The sequence below is a fragment of the Opisthorchis viverrini genome (genome assembly GCF_000715545.1).
Source record: "Opisthorchis viverrini unplaced genomic scaffold opera_v5_49, whole genome shotgun sequence".
In the NCBI taxonomy this organism is placed as follows: Eukaryota; Metazoa; Platyhelminthes; class Trematoda; order Opisthorchiida; family Opisthorchiidae; genus Opisthorchis; species Opisthorchis viverrini.
In genome coordinates this window covers 685,624-700,458 of record NW_008751705.1, presented here as the reverse complement: position 1 = coordinate 700,458, position 14,835 = coordinate 685,624, and the positions used below count along the sequence as shown (strand labels likewise).

The window sequence follows — 14,835 nt, the reverse complement described above, 5'->3', positions numbered from 1 at the left end:
GAATGTAATTTGACCATGGGTAGTCTTTACTCGACTGCTGGCAAAGTATACATATCGGGCGTATTTTAGCGAACTTGTTTTTTATTCAGTGAAGGACCACTCAGTAGGAAACGCTCATGATGAAAAGTCTAAACCAGCTGGTTAAGAACCAGGATGCGATTCATCCAAAGAGAGGACCAAAGGGCCAATCAAAGGCCACAGAAGAGGAACGCAGATGTTGGTCTTTGCTTGGGTTGGACAAACTGAGCAACTGCTTTGATGACCATCAGCTCATGAGTGTCTGGTTACTTATTTATTTATTTATCTATTTATTTATTTATTTGTTTAGTTAGTTAGTTATTTAGGACAAGATAAGATTTGTCCTAAGGAGCATGGAACCCAAGCACTTTGTGAAGAACAAAATACTGTTGGATAGAAAGTGTTTGACCATCCCACTTTAAGTGCTTTGCATCTATGGCCAAAAGCGAATATTGAAAAACCACGTGATCTAGATATTTCACACTGGACTACAAAGACCAAGCTGGATAAGTAGAGAAACAACTCAGCAACTCATTATGGCATGGTTTTTGTATCAGTTCTCCCGCGTCAATCGCCATTCCATAAAACATTGATGAGTACTGTTGGCTCGATAACGCTCGGCCAAGTTGCGATTCGCCCTTTTCACCCGTATCAGTTGATGAGTTCAAGTAAATAGTCTGAGTGTTGGTGAGTGATCCGATGGTTCTCTCTGAAGAACTACTAATCCTGATGAAGAACCTGATTATCGCCGAGGCATCAGTTAGAGTCTTCAGCGAATATTTTAATGTAAGGCGTCCTAGGGAATTCCGTCTCGCTAACCCTTTTGTCTTTTTTGGAACTCACCATCACACAGCTACTAATGAGCCACAGAAAGTCAGGTTTTGACAGAAACAGTGGTGCCAAATTGTAATGAGGTTTAAGTTCAAACTACTTGCCGAGTTCGAGTCTCCCTGGAGTTTCCTGATGTTTGCACTGCTCATGATTCCCAATTAGAATGAGACGGCTGTACGGTGCTTCTCGGCTTTTCAGCATAGCCTGGCTTCACTGAAAAGATGAAACCTCTGTTGAAATTGAGGAGACCCACAGCTAATTCTTACGTCAACCATCAGTCGACACACAGTGGGAGTGACAAGTCTTTGTTATCTATGAGTGCCGGCTGCATGTAAACGTCAAATTTCAATGGATTCAGTAACTTCTTGGGTTGCAAGGAGTTAACTTCGATGGACGGCCGATGTGCTTTGTATTTCGGCTGCTGGACACGTCCCGGCTTCACCCTACACCGTCCTATCACTCTGAGTCACACTGAGAAAATCCTCAATTTTATTTTACACAATCCGGTCGCAATCGGCTTCAACATCTGCTACTGTGTTCCAGGTAGGCTCGTACAAGTCTTCTTCTGATAGCAGAAACTAAAAGCCTCGCTAGGGTTCCCATCTACACTCATGTAGAATTTTATCACTATCTCTGAGCTATAACCCTACGCAACATAAACGTTCTGGAATGCTCTGAAGTTGAGAGGCAGGAGAAAATGGTTGGTGCTCACAAAACGGCTCTTCACTTGACAAACAAAAATAGCTTGCTCGCTATTCTTTAGAAAGGCACTGAAAGCTCGGTTGGACAGTCACTGTTCTTCATAGAGAATCCCCAAAAATTTCAGTCGACATGTGATCCTTATGAGTGGGTGATCTTTGTACGGGGGGAGGCGGCCGTACGGTTGTTTCAGGACTCAGTAATCAGTATGGATAAAGCTAACACATTCAGTCACTACAGGTTGTACCCGTTTGCGTAAGAGAGAAATGATGTCAATCCAAAGCTTGCAGGTCACGAATTCCACTCAGAACCCCCCCCCCCCGGGCAAAATGAAGTAGACGGTCGAGTGAACCAAAATGTTCTGTAGTCAATTTCATTTGTGCTGAATATTTCCGAAACCAAGACCAAGTGTGTGGTTAAGATACTAAGCTCTCAACAAGGGACACCGCATCAACAAATAACGTACTTTCAGGCAACCTCATACAGAGAACACAATTTAGATGAGGCCGGTTCCTCAATCGCAAAACCATCCCTATTCTTATTAAGAGTGGTCGTGCCAAACTTTGCGCCATATCTTATCTGAATTATCAACCTTTGTTAGCTGTTTAACTTTGGAGACTTGTGGACATCAAGTGGTTTTGACCAATCCAAAAGGCCAGTAGAGGCAACCTCGTAGAATTCGGAAAGTGTGAACGTGAAACTGTTCCCCAGGATGGAGGGTGAGCGTTTGCTAGCGTTTAACTTACGTACCTGTTTATCCAGAGCCCTTCGGCATTGGTTCAAGATCCACCCAACTTGTTATCAGCCAGTAGATATCCTTCCAGTTCGTCCAACTCGGTCTGTGTGAAGCACAGGCCCCTTGACACGTGACCGACTTTTCCCATATCATATTTAAAGTCTGTCACATCGACCGATAACTATTTGTAAGCTAAATAAACTCAGACAAATGGTTTGTGCGAGAGATTCACCTGGAACTCAGCTGAATCTCTCTCATAAACGAGAGATTCAGTTGGGTCTGTCGCAAAATCAAATTTGTTTGCAAATGAGTGTAGTTCGTTAATTTCGTGCAATTTGGCCTCAATTAAAACATAAGGTTGACGGAAACTCAGGGACTGCGCCTTCCTGATTAGCCCCAAGAAGGGCGAGACCGGTCGTGGGCTGTCGACGAATTTTCAGCAACATTTTGAGTAGTGCATTACAAATATATACCAATTTGCATTCACACGGGAAAATTTTAACCAGTATCTTTCCGGGTCTAGATTCTGCTGTACAGCACTAAATCCAGGTATCTTTGTGGATTTCAGAGACCCGGGGACAGATATCTTCGAAGAATATTTGAACTTAGAAGGTGACCACGCCACAGCAGCGGGAATTATGACCAGTACATCTTCCAAAATCAGCAAAGAACCACTTCCATTCAAAAGCCATTAACCGGCAAAATCCTAAAGGATGTTTCCTCAGATCCACCCAGTGGACAGTGCAGGATGCCCGTGACGGCTAAAAAGACTTTGCCATGGTACATATGTTTCCTCACACCCATTACTGTCCGGAAGAATCTCTGAGGCAAGATGTTTCACTTCCCTAGTTGGTTTCCGAACTGAAGTCTTCCTCACTGCAGAGTACATATGTCATTATGCAATGGATCTCAGTAAATACTGATAGAAAAAGGCTTCCTTAGCCTGGCCGCTTTGATAATTGTAAGGTCCGAACAGGTCCGGCTGAACAGCACAGGTCGATAAGCCCTGTCTGAACCATCCTTAATGATTCAAATTTCAAAATGCTGTTCAACCATGAAAATGCCGGACTGTAGGCCGAACCTCGAAATCTGCCAGTTCTAATGTTTGGAGTAGATGTGACTCCCGTTAAGTACTATGTTCCCATACACTCAGATTTTCTGAAGTCTACAGCTATTCCGGTGCTATTTACATACGAGCAAAGCCACCTGATCAACTACCAACATACGAGCAAAGTCTGGAATTCTCAAGGGAGCCCGGTTTTTAAAGCTGGATGATTTGTGAGTAGGGTAGACTTAGTCGCACTGGGGAGACTACAGTCGTTAATCTGTTACTGTCTGTGCTGATTGCCTCCTCTCGTCCGTTCGTCCGGCTGCTCCATGCCTTATGGGTGTGAAGTCGTTTCCTTACCAAGCCTACGGCCGAACTGTTGAGCAGACGTTTAATCGATCACCTGCTTCAAGGTCATTGGATAAAAACAGCAGGCCAATCAAATGTGCGCTATGCGACTGTACGGAGTAAGTTGCAAATAACCTCGTCCAGTCAAACCGAATTTAGTTCATTGGGACGCGACATCCGAGGTAGTCCCGAAATGATTTCAGTTGATAATCCGACAGGATAAAAATTGTCATTTTCTGTCTGTTTCGAGTGGCTTACGAGTTTCCGGAAATATGCTACAGGCAACAGCATCACTGATTGCTGAAGCTCGGGGCGAGGAACAAGGACGATTGCTCCCGTACATGGGAACGAAACGCGAAGGCAGTAGCGTAGCCAGTTATCCCAGCAAACGCGACTACCAGCGACGCATTGGATTCAGCGTTACGGTTCGTTTACGCAATCGTGTTTGTTCGGATAGTTGCCTAAAATTCGTATATCTGTCTTGTGCAACACTAGTTTCTGCAAGCTTCATCATCGAATGCATACTCTTACACCTGATTGTCGTACCCTACCTATCTGAATCCGTTTTCGAGCCGGGTATTTGCAAGTACAATGGTTCTCGGCGAGATGACAGTCCCAAGAAATGCGAAAACAAATGTTCAAAGGAACGATCCTCGTTCCCCTGTCTCCAGATTCGGGTGGTTTTCACACCTTTGCATGTGGATCCTAATCAGTCCCATCATAATCAAACCGGTGACACGGACGATCGGGAATTATCTGCTACACTTGACTCTGTGATTCGCAATCAGCTGGATTCTCCGTTCGCGTCACACTGGATACCTCAACAAAATGAGGACATACCTGTCAATGCTCGGTACAACTTCTCTTCTCCAGAGTCACGTGTTCTGTACCTATTCGATTACTTTAGCACATTCGCTGCCCACAAAGCTAGTCGGGTGAGTTTGCATTCTGCCTCGATTTTCCGTGAATCTCGTCAGAACAGCTTTGCTAGAAGGTGGAATTTTCTGGCATCGGTCTGAAACAAAAAAAACGCCTGTTCCATAGGTAGTCACATTCGGAAGACAGAACTTTGGGCTACTAACCAGTACTTCCACAATATGTCTGCCCGTAGTCAACAGATTTGTATCATGTTTAGTTAGTAGAGGTTTGGTACGGTCGGGAAACAATTCATGAACTAATTTTTGGCGCAGATGAGATGCTTAGGCGATGCCTTTTTTTCATTCGGAATCTTTATACAACGCTTCGAGGTGTGTGGATGGTATTCTTATCAGTTTTCTTCCATTCCTGTTGAAGAACACACATCAACTCAGTTCTGCAGTCAGTTGTAAATTCCAACACTTTTTGACTTGACGGTTTCCTAGGTTAGTTAGTCTGTAAGTTAGTTGAGATCATGATTGTAACTTGGCTACTCTGGTACCTTGATGTCACGAAACAGGAGCCAGTTCCTTGTCAAGTTTGGGTGCAGTGTAGCCGTGTGTTATTTTGTTAAACTGCCATCTGTTTCTCGGAGGCTTACTGAAACGCTTCAACCCCTTGGGACAAGGTGGCTCAAGTGGTTAGAGCGCGAATTTACTGACCGGAAGGTCCATGGTTCGAAACCGACCTCTGCCTCTCGACTTCCCCTGCNTATATATATATATATATATATATATATCGAAAACGTCAAGAATCTCGAATATCGTACCAAATGAAACATGGGGCAGTCTTTGTGTAACACATTCAGTTGAAGAAAACCGCCATAAAGGAGATATTCTGCTGGGATTCAGTCGCGTTCGACAAGTAAGGACAGCAGACCTTATATTAACGATTGAATTGTCTTCTGACGAGTGGCGCGGCCGAAATCCAATCAGTCATTTGAACGTTGAGGCAGATGCGCACTGTGTAGTTTTCATTGAACTATTTTGTCTGAAAAATATTTTGTGACATGACTGGTCTGCATCTTTTTATGCTTGCGACCCCTGGTTGAAGCGGACTCTGCTCACGAAATTTGCATTACAATAATCTCGCGGTTGAAATCGATTGCAAATGAAACTTCTGGTTCAAATAGAACATAAGGTTGACGGAAACTCGGGGATTGCGCCTACCTGATGAGTCCCAAGAAGGGCGAAACCGGTCGTAGGCTGTCGAAGAGATTTCAGCAACCTTGTGAGTAGTTTCCTTAATGAAAACTTCTAAATTGAATCAGCGGTCATCTTCCTCATCGTCGTCAGCATTGAAAACAACGCCAGAGAAGAACAGTGATACTACACTGTTGTGTCAAAATTTGATTTCACGGCCTTCTAATGCAGGGTGTTTGCTGCAAGCTCCTGCTAATCGTTCGTACACAGCGAGTCTAAAGTGCTGTGGGTTCGACAGCAGTGGTCGCCTATGCATCTACAACTATTCAGGAATGGATGTGATCATGTATAAAAGAACCAGGATGCAACGACCAGGGATAGTAGATGACACATTTTATTCTCTAGACGCTCGTCAGAACAATGACATGATTTCCGGATGACCGTCAGCGGTCAAGTCGAGGGTAGTAAATCGATATGGAAGAGGACATTTCATATGGGGTTTCCAGTTTTATTTTGGAGTGGCCTCGCAGCATACTAAGGCTCACGAGCCCCAGTCACACCTGAAGAACTGACCGGACGTTGATTGGTCCACAACATGTACATGCACTTTTTATGGAATAGAATTCTGCTGATCTACTGCGGGTGTTGGTGCTGAACCATTTCTGGGACTAAAGGCATCCACACCTTGATCACGAGGTAAGTAGACATGAGGAGGAACTTACGGACTCTGTTGCATGATAAAACTTGTGGCGGAGTACGTTCTGCGTGCTTCTTTTGCAAGCGACGAGCATGTGTTGGTCTTTAAAAATCATACACAAAGGCGCTTGTACATCCCAAACAAACCTGACAAATGCAGGACGAAGAAATGTATGTTGGTGGACGGGCAAACAAGGTTGGAAAGCCAAATATGAGGCTTCCAAACTAATGGACAACTTGTTTGATAGAGGTGAGAAAACACCTACACATTACATTTCACAAACCTGAGGTTGTTGTTTTAGGGAATTGGAAAAACCTAGTTGGACCTGCTCTGTCTTGTCGTACTGGCCTACGGGAGACGGGTGGTTGCCTTGAAAGCGTGTAGCATCTGGCAGAACGAAGTTCGCCTTGAACGTTCTACAAAATACAGTCCCTTAAAACAAATTGTCTTCTCCCTTCATGTTAAAATTGATCAGTTGTCACATTCTCTCGGCGCCCTGTTGGCCTGCCACCCGAAGGAAGGAAGAAGGCTGAGATCCTTCCAGGTTTCCTAAGCCTAGACAGCAGCAGTTGAGATACCGGGGTTAGGTTCCAACCACAGACCTTCTTGTCGGTGAGTTCGTGCTTCAAACATTGAGCGACCTTGAGCTCCCCTACATGTTCTATGAAGGAATCCCAACTGTAGCCTAATACCACCAAGATACTATGAGCAGCATTTCGAATTATTCGTGTCATAATCTCAATTTCCAAGAGATATTTTGTTCTGCGAGTGAGTCGCTCAGTCGTCCTGAGTGGTAATCACAAACACCTGTTTTGATCAGCCAGAAGTGCGATGGAATCGTACACCAAGTAGCAAATTTACATGTCAGAAAAATTAAAGAACCGGAGAAAATATACACCAAAAAAACGAATAATTTTAGTGACAGTACAGACGTTTGTGAGTACAACAACCACAGATGTTGTACAGCTAACAATTAACAAACTGGGTATTACGGTTTTTCTAGAGCTATTGACCCTATTAATTGATCATTTCTTGTTCTAAGTCGTACTTTAAATTGTTTTGGTGCAAATGAGGCGGTAAATTTTCAGTTATCCCACTTTTGGGAGACCAGACGTTGCATATTCTGTCACGAATGGAAGTTCATGGATTGTGAGTGGCTGATCCTTAGTCTAGCGGACAGTCCGGAAACTGACTGGAACATTTATGTTTCGCGGAAAGAGGATCGGGATATGAACGTATGTGCCCCCGGTTTCAGTGCGACATGGGTAATAACTGCATAACTGAGAAAGTTATGTTTCAAATCCACTGATCATCATCATCGACGCATGACATCAGTGTTCAATACCGATGCTTCACTGCCGTACTGGTTGTGCGAAGGCCGGGATACTGCCAGGGCGCCCACGCCTAAACAGCAGGACGATTAGGGTCCTCAACCAAAGCCTTTGGCTCAAAAGCCTAACCGCAAGGCAGCGGTGTTTAGCGGGAAATGTAAATGCACTACCATTTCTACGGAACAAATGGCCACATGTTCCAAAACCCAACCTGGATGGTCAGGAGACTGTGTTCGTCAGACCTCTAACCATTGACCAACTTGGTATGAGAGACTCTGTGAGTGTCACGGGGACACTGCTCAGTATGGCTCAATAGGTCGATGAGGTGCGCAAACCGTCACACCACGGTGAGGTCCAGTCTTTTCGTGACAGAAATCCACTGGAGTCGGCCCACGGAAAGCAGAGAGACTGGCGATTAGAAGAGGTCATAATCGGTCAATTTTGTGGGAGCGATGAAGCAGTTCACAACTTATCGCCTCTGTTGAGAATCACCAGTGCATGTAACTCGTTGGTGTGTACTGTGCTGTTTCTAAACTACCGGACCTCTGTTCTTTGAAGTTGCCCCTGTAGAGTCGGGACATGGATAGCGTCACTTGATCACAAATGATACGCAGCTTCATATCATTTGCCTTTTATTCCTATGGAATTTAGGCTTTGTACTGAGCAAACAGAACATATGTTTGTTTGTGTGCTTAGGTAGTATGGCTTAAGTGGTTAGAGCGCGAATTTACTGACCGGAAGTTCCGTGATTCGAACCCGACCGCTGCTTCTTGACTTCCCCTGTCTAGGGTTGGGCAACCTGACAGTACCCCAGCCTTCGTGCTTCCTTCGGGCACATTGGCAGCTAGGCACTAGAAGGGTGTTACAGCTGAACTATTTGTGTGTGCCTACTAAGCACTAGAGTAGCTAGAAAGAACTTAGTCCTACAACAATGTTTAAGACCCAATTCGACCAAAAGACTGGGTACCAGAGGTCTGCAATGAAAATATTATGTATTATATATCATTTGTATCAACGAACCAGATTCTCTACAATGAAGTAAAACTGAAATTATTAGGCCGTGAGCCAGACATTGCTGTGCAATCAGGCGATAAAGTGTCAGTAGCTGTCGTAACTTCGGCACAGACATTCGGAGGTACTGAGATGAGTAATGAGGGCCACGGGAACAATGGAAAAATTTGCCAAAAAGTGGAGCGCCTTCAGTTCTTTTGCCGTCATACATGATGTACTAATAACGATACTAAGAGCAGTATTTCAGACACAACACCCTTCCTGCGCCTAGTTTCCATGCTCTAGAAGAAAAAATGATGGCTGAGATGTTTCCAGACTGCCCAATCCTGGGCAGGAACACACGAGATGCAGGGTTTGGATTCGAACTACGGACCTGCCTGTCAGTAAGTTCGTGCCTTGGCCATGAACTATCGCGAGCTCACACATCACATGTCATATGAATTGCTAAAAAAAAATACGCTGGTCAATGGGAAATTCGTAACAAAAGCCAACATATGATTGTGTTTCAGTTATGAAATACCCCAAATATGGACCACAAATGTGTTCGTAAAGGCCGGTATTCTTAGGGTCTACATTGCAATACATAGTGGTCTCTAAACAAACTGTTGTATCGTGGGTGGCCGTCTTGTTTCCAGACTGCCCAATCCTGGACAGAAACACACGAGATGCAGGGTTTGGATTCGAACTACGGACCTGCCTGTCAGTAAGTTCGTGCCTTGGCCATGAACTATCGCGAGCTCACACATCACATGAATTTGATAAAAAAAATACGATGGTCAATGGGAAATTCGTAACAAAAGCAAACATATGATTGTGTTTTAATTATGAAATACCCCAAATATGGACAACAAATGTGTTCGTAAACGCTGGCATTCTTAGGGTCTACATCGCAACACACAGTGGTCTCTAAACAAACTGTTGTATCGTGGGTGGCCGTCTGTCGGTTACGCCTGCACTGAGCCTGCCAGAATACGCAATAAGAAGACAGAGAACTCCGGACACCACTCAATTGTCAGGACAAAACATACAGAGCTTCTGCGTAAATATATAGGATAACTTAGTGGCCAAATGTGGTCGTTCACTTGTTCGTTCTGTACAGCCAATGGCGGTGCTCCGGTCATGAATACTTTCAGGCCCACTCCGCTGGTCGTATGTTGCTAAGCCGTGTTTGGTGTGCTCCGCCAACGCTTTCCGAAACGTGTCGTACCGATGGTGACCTTGGGGATGCGTCACTCTCTGTACATGTGCTTTTTTCATGTCTGGGCGCGTCCTGACACAGACGCTGAACACTCAACCTTATCGAAAATTCCCTTGTGATAACGGAAATCTCTGACTTTACAATATAATTAAATACGCACTTCCTCAACAGTTGGCCGTCCGAAATGGACAGCATTCGAACTCTGGTTCCTGACCCATACTCCGTTTGCGGGCACCAGAATGGTGTGGATAGAACGTTGGGTCCGAAGTCTATGAAACCAGCACAGTAAATTAAGAAAAACCCTGAAATCGTCGACTTAATCCACCAAGACTTATCCTCCAACAGGGGTGCGAGTCACTGTCTCCATTGATTCTCAGTGGTGCCGGCAATGTAATCTCCATTAGCACTAGAATTCCCAGACTGTTCTCAGGTACTTGGCACACCGCCTATGCCTTTGTTGTTTTTTCCTGCGATATTCGAGATAGACAGGCGCTACCACAGTTGCACTTGCAATGTGGATAACCTGATGAGCCGCTGAGACGTCCTTTACCCCTTGCATTCGAGCAAACGGTCCGATACCAAAACGGTGTCCTTCGTTGGCACCCAGCAAAGTCTGCAAGTTAATTGGCGTGCTCGACGGCCAGATCACTTACCACCTAGTTTTGGGTTAAGCCTAGTCCATGACCCCGGGATCTACTCACAGTGCATGAAGTAGACCGCATTCACGCACTTAACACCGAGACGCGCGTGTATGTGTTGACGGCGGTCCCCATTATTTTGTGCAAGAACTCGTTTTACACAAGTAGTCCAAGTTTTATCTTGATAGGTGAACCTTTTGTGTGTTACCTGAAGCAGCCTCATCGTCATAATATGCCCTGGGATATAGGTTACATAGATCACTAAACTAGCGTAAACCTGGCTTGCTGAGTTGCGGTAGGCTGACTGCAGCCTACTCACCATGGCCTGGCTCATGTCTGAACAGTTTATCCTGCGTAGGCAAGCCCATCGTCCCACGGCGGTACGCTTATGTGCCGGCTTGGCACACAGGCATGAGTCATCGGCAATGCGATTGTGAGATCACGGGCAACCTATGCATCTGATCTTAGGTTGCTTGCATATGCCGAGGGGTATGGACAGCCCGAAACCCCCCAGGCTTAAGCCGATCGATGCGTGTGCTCACGTATCACCAGTAAGCGGGGGACTCTAGCATACAACACAGTTGTCTTGATAGATGCTGTTGACTGACTGAATATCTAAGTTAAATGATCGGTTGGATACACGAGAACGATTTCCAGTTTTCCCGAAGTTGAAAAATTCTGAATACACACTTCGTTGGATGCATTCAAACTTGTCATCAGTGATAAAAAAATTTCAGTGTCGCAGTATGATACCAGCGATGCCTTGCAAGTGCCAGTCGAATTAATGGCCTTCATCGGACCACGATAAGCATGTCAACCATACAGGAAGCGTGATTCACATCACTTTTTTTTACGGAGTGACAATTCTGGTTCGCAACTATACTACACTTCTGAGTTTCATGAAGGAAATGTTTTTGTTAAATTTGGCTTGGCCATTGCGTAGGCCGAACTCTGTAAACAAGTTTGGAGAAACTTGAACTATACGGGAAATATTTCGATAGAAAATGTTGACTTCTCTTACATTATTTACGGAAAGAGATTCGCAAGGTAAGCCAGTATACACCTTAACGATCGTCGTATCCACTGGTCTGGTTATAGCAATAGAAGTAAACGTCTTCGGTCCACCGGAATGTAGACCACAAGTCCTTAGGTTCAAGCTTTTGCGAGTTAGTTTCAGTTTGTGCTTTCGGTATGCGACACCATCTTCGTCCAGTTTCTGACATACTCTGTTGCTTGGTTGGCCATTTCCGCCATTTCGCCTCCGCCCCATCTTTAGGCTTGAAGGACGCAGCTGTTCGGTCCGCCAGAGGACACGGTGTCGCTTCCGAAGTGGGCCAATCGTAGGAGCCTGTCGCTATTTTGAGATATCCAATCAGAAAAATGTATGATGAGGTGGTCTCACGGAGTCGGGGTGAGCAGCAGCGGCCACCAGTGATCGATAGACAAGTGATAAACAGCTATTATTACCATCAACATCCCTCAACTGTCCAAAGGAAGCTGCGTAGTTGTAGGTGACTATGGGATCTTCAAAATTAGTACCACTCTCGTCTGACCTCCTCCTCTCCGACAGCTATCATTACCATCAACAGTCCTTAATTGTCCAAAGGAACGCCGCGTAGTTGTAGATGGCTATGGAATCTTCAAAATTCGTACCACTCTCGTCTGACCTCCTCCTCTCCAAGCGCAAGTACTCCGGTTGTGTAGGCTTTGGTATATCTGTCTCAAAACGCTTCAAATTTTCACGTGTTAGGAATAACGGGGGGATCCCTCAGGTTGGCCTGGTTATACAAAACCGAAACGAAACCGGTCGTGGGTTGTCGAAGGGTTTTCAGCAACCTCATGAGTAGTGTATAGCGTCACACCACAAGGTCACGAGTGGACGATGAGAAGCATGGTTAGCGTTTTAGAATAGTTTATTACCCTCCTATTTGATCGATGTGAGTGAGCCTCAATGACAATTTTCATAACGAATTGGACATGTACAGTAGGACAACTTCGTAGGATGAGATGGCCTTGGGCCATAAACGAGTGAAGTGAGTTAAAATGTAAGAGGGCCGATTGATGGACGATTCGCACTGCAAGTTCGTGTAATTATTCTTGGGATTCATTGCCACTACAGTAGCAGTTGCCTAGGTGATACGAAACTCACTAAGGGAAATATTGATTTTTATTGCGAATGCAATTGTACACAACCGATTAATTTAATTTCGCCACCGGGAGTATAATGGAAAGATCCACCTGTTCATTCACGCATTCAGCGTCCAATCCATAGTGTAATAAGTTGGAAAATAACGAAGGTGACACGCTTTTCTTCAAGATTAGTTTCGTGTTCAATTTCGCCACAGGTAGTGTAATGGAAAGAACACCTGTTCATTCACGCATTCAGCGTTCAATCCATAGTGTAATAAATTGGAAGGTAACACGCTTTCCTTCAAGATTAGTTTCGTGCGAAGTGCGAGTAATGCTCCCTTATTCTCTTTCCCCCCCTTTAGTGTTCAACGAGTCCTTGCCACCGACGAGAAGAGGATAACAAAGACGCTGTGGAAGACTTCAAACGCGTCCTATGGAGACAGCATATATTCTTGTGCTATGCACGTCCAAGGAAAGCTCCCCACTCGACAGAACCCCATAACCAAGTCGCAGGTATCAACCAACCTGGATTGGTTACCACGACAACGAGCACCATCTTGGATCTCGAAGAAACCACTCAGTCGCCAGTGTGGCAAAGAAGAGATCCGAAAGATGCTGCGGCTATTATTTATCGACTCTATACGCCGACAATGTTCTTCCACAGCCTGTGTTGGCCCGGTGGAATTTTTCTGAGTGCCCTAGTGATACTCTTGTTTACCTACTTAGCAGATGGTTGTCAGGCATGGGCAAGAGATAAGACTGTGATTGCATGATGCATATGGACCGATGGATATTGTGCTATTCTGCCGAATAGATCCTGGAAGATGCTCAATTGTAACTCACCGTTAATTGTGTCGACGACGACAGCTTGTATATGCGTAAGCACCTCACCGAGCGGTGGCCCTGTTATTTGTGGTCTGGTATGAATCTGAAACAACCATTGACATTGTTAGATACCTTAAACCCTTATCTGCCATCAGCGTGTCTACCGGACGTGAATCACACCAAGATCACATTTCAAAACTGCTAACTGCTGTCAGAAGTACTCCGTGACTTTACACTATATACAACATTTGTATTCAAAACCCCCCAGTCTGTATTCACTGGCAGAAACCCACCACCGTAGACAAGAGTGACACCTAGAGTAACCCTATAAGTACCATGTTGTTCTATGAAAAAGACTAACAGTTGTACATTTTGACCACAAAATACTTTGTTATTAAATTCGGAGATATCGTTTGATGAGTATGAATTTTACGCAGACTATAATCTTCTTTTGTTGGTGGTTGACCAGATTGCTGTTGACCCGTTCGCCGAGCTCAACAACTGATTTTCACACGTTCCGTCATCATTCGAAGAGACATCATCAGTGTGCTGCTCGGTGGGTAGATTCCCTCGTCGTGTCTGCGCTTATATAGTTTGCAAAATGTAGTGTCAGATCGTAACCTGATTGGCTATTGATAATCACCTCACTCGGAGTCTGATTGGTTCGATCTAAATGGTACCACTATAGTTGGCCAGATTTGAGAATAATCGTTACTCCTGGTGGGGAATAGTCAGAGCTCGGATTTTCCATCCAAAAGTTGACGAACTGTCGGATCGTTTCCATAGAATTTCAAACGTTAGTTACGATAACAAACGGTTCAGCAGAGAAAAATGAGGTGCCCAACACTTCTAATATTTCTGTATTGCTCAGGCTTTTTCAACAGGCTCCGAATATAGTGGTTTGGAATTCGGTCCGAGAACTATCTCGGTCGCTGTTGTTCGATCTCGTGGCGAAGTTTTTCAGCCCCAAACAGCCAACGCATTTGGTTGTTGTGGTGACATTAACAGCGGTCTTTGTGAAGGTGTCCATTTATAAGGCTAACACTTGCACCAAACGCACCCAGGTAGTAGCTACAGTCGAGTCTTTTAGTACTTTTCTAAGTAGGTTTTGGTCTGATGTCATCTTCCCAAATTTAGCAAACCAAAAAGTGTTATTGTGCTACGTACGATTAGTGGAGTGTGTGTGCTAGTGAGGTTAGTACTGGGTTCACGTTAGGGAATTCTAGGTTGACGAAAGCAAAACGAACCGTGACGAGGATGGATTTATT

General features: G+C 44.8%; 1 protein-coding gene across 1 annotated transcript; it reads left to right on the top strand.

Annotated features, from left to right (window-relative positions):
* Positions 1-3,952: 3,952 nt before the first annotated feature.
* Positions 3,953-13,515, top strand: T265_03423 (hypothetical protein; the record flags this gene model as incomplete). The annotated part of the gene is made up of 2 exons (XM_009167907.1): positions 3,953-4,615; positions 13,105-13,515. 2 exons carry the CDS (start codon positions 3,953-3,955, stop codon positions 13,513-13,515), a joined length of 1,074 nt encoding a protein of 357 aa, XP_009166171.1.
* Positions 13,516-14,835: the final 1,320 nt, after the last annotated feature.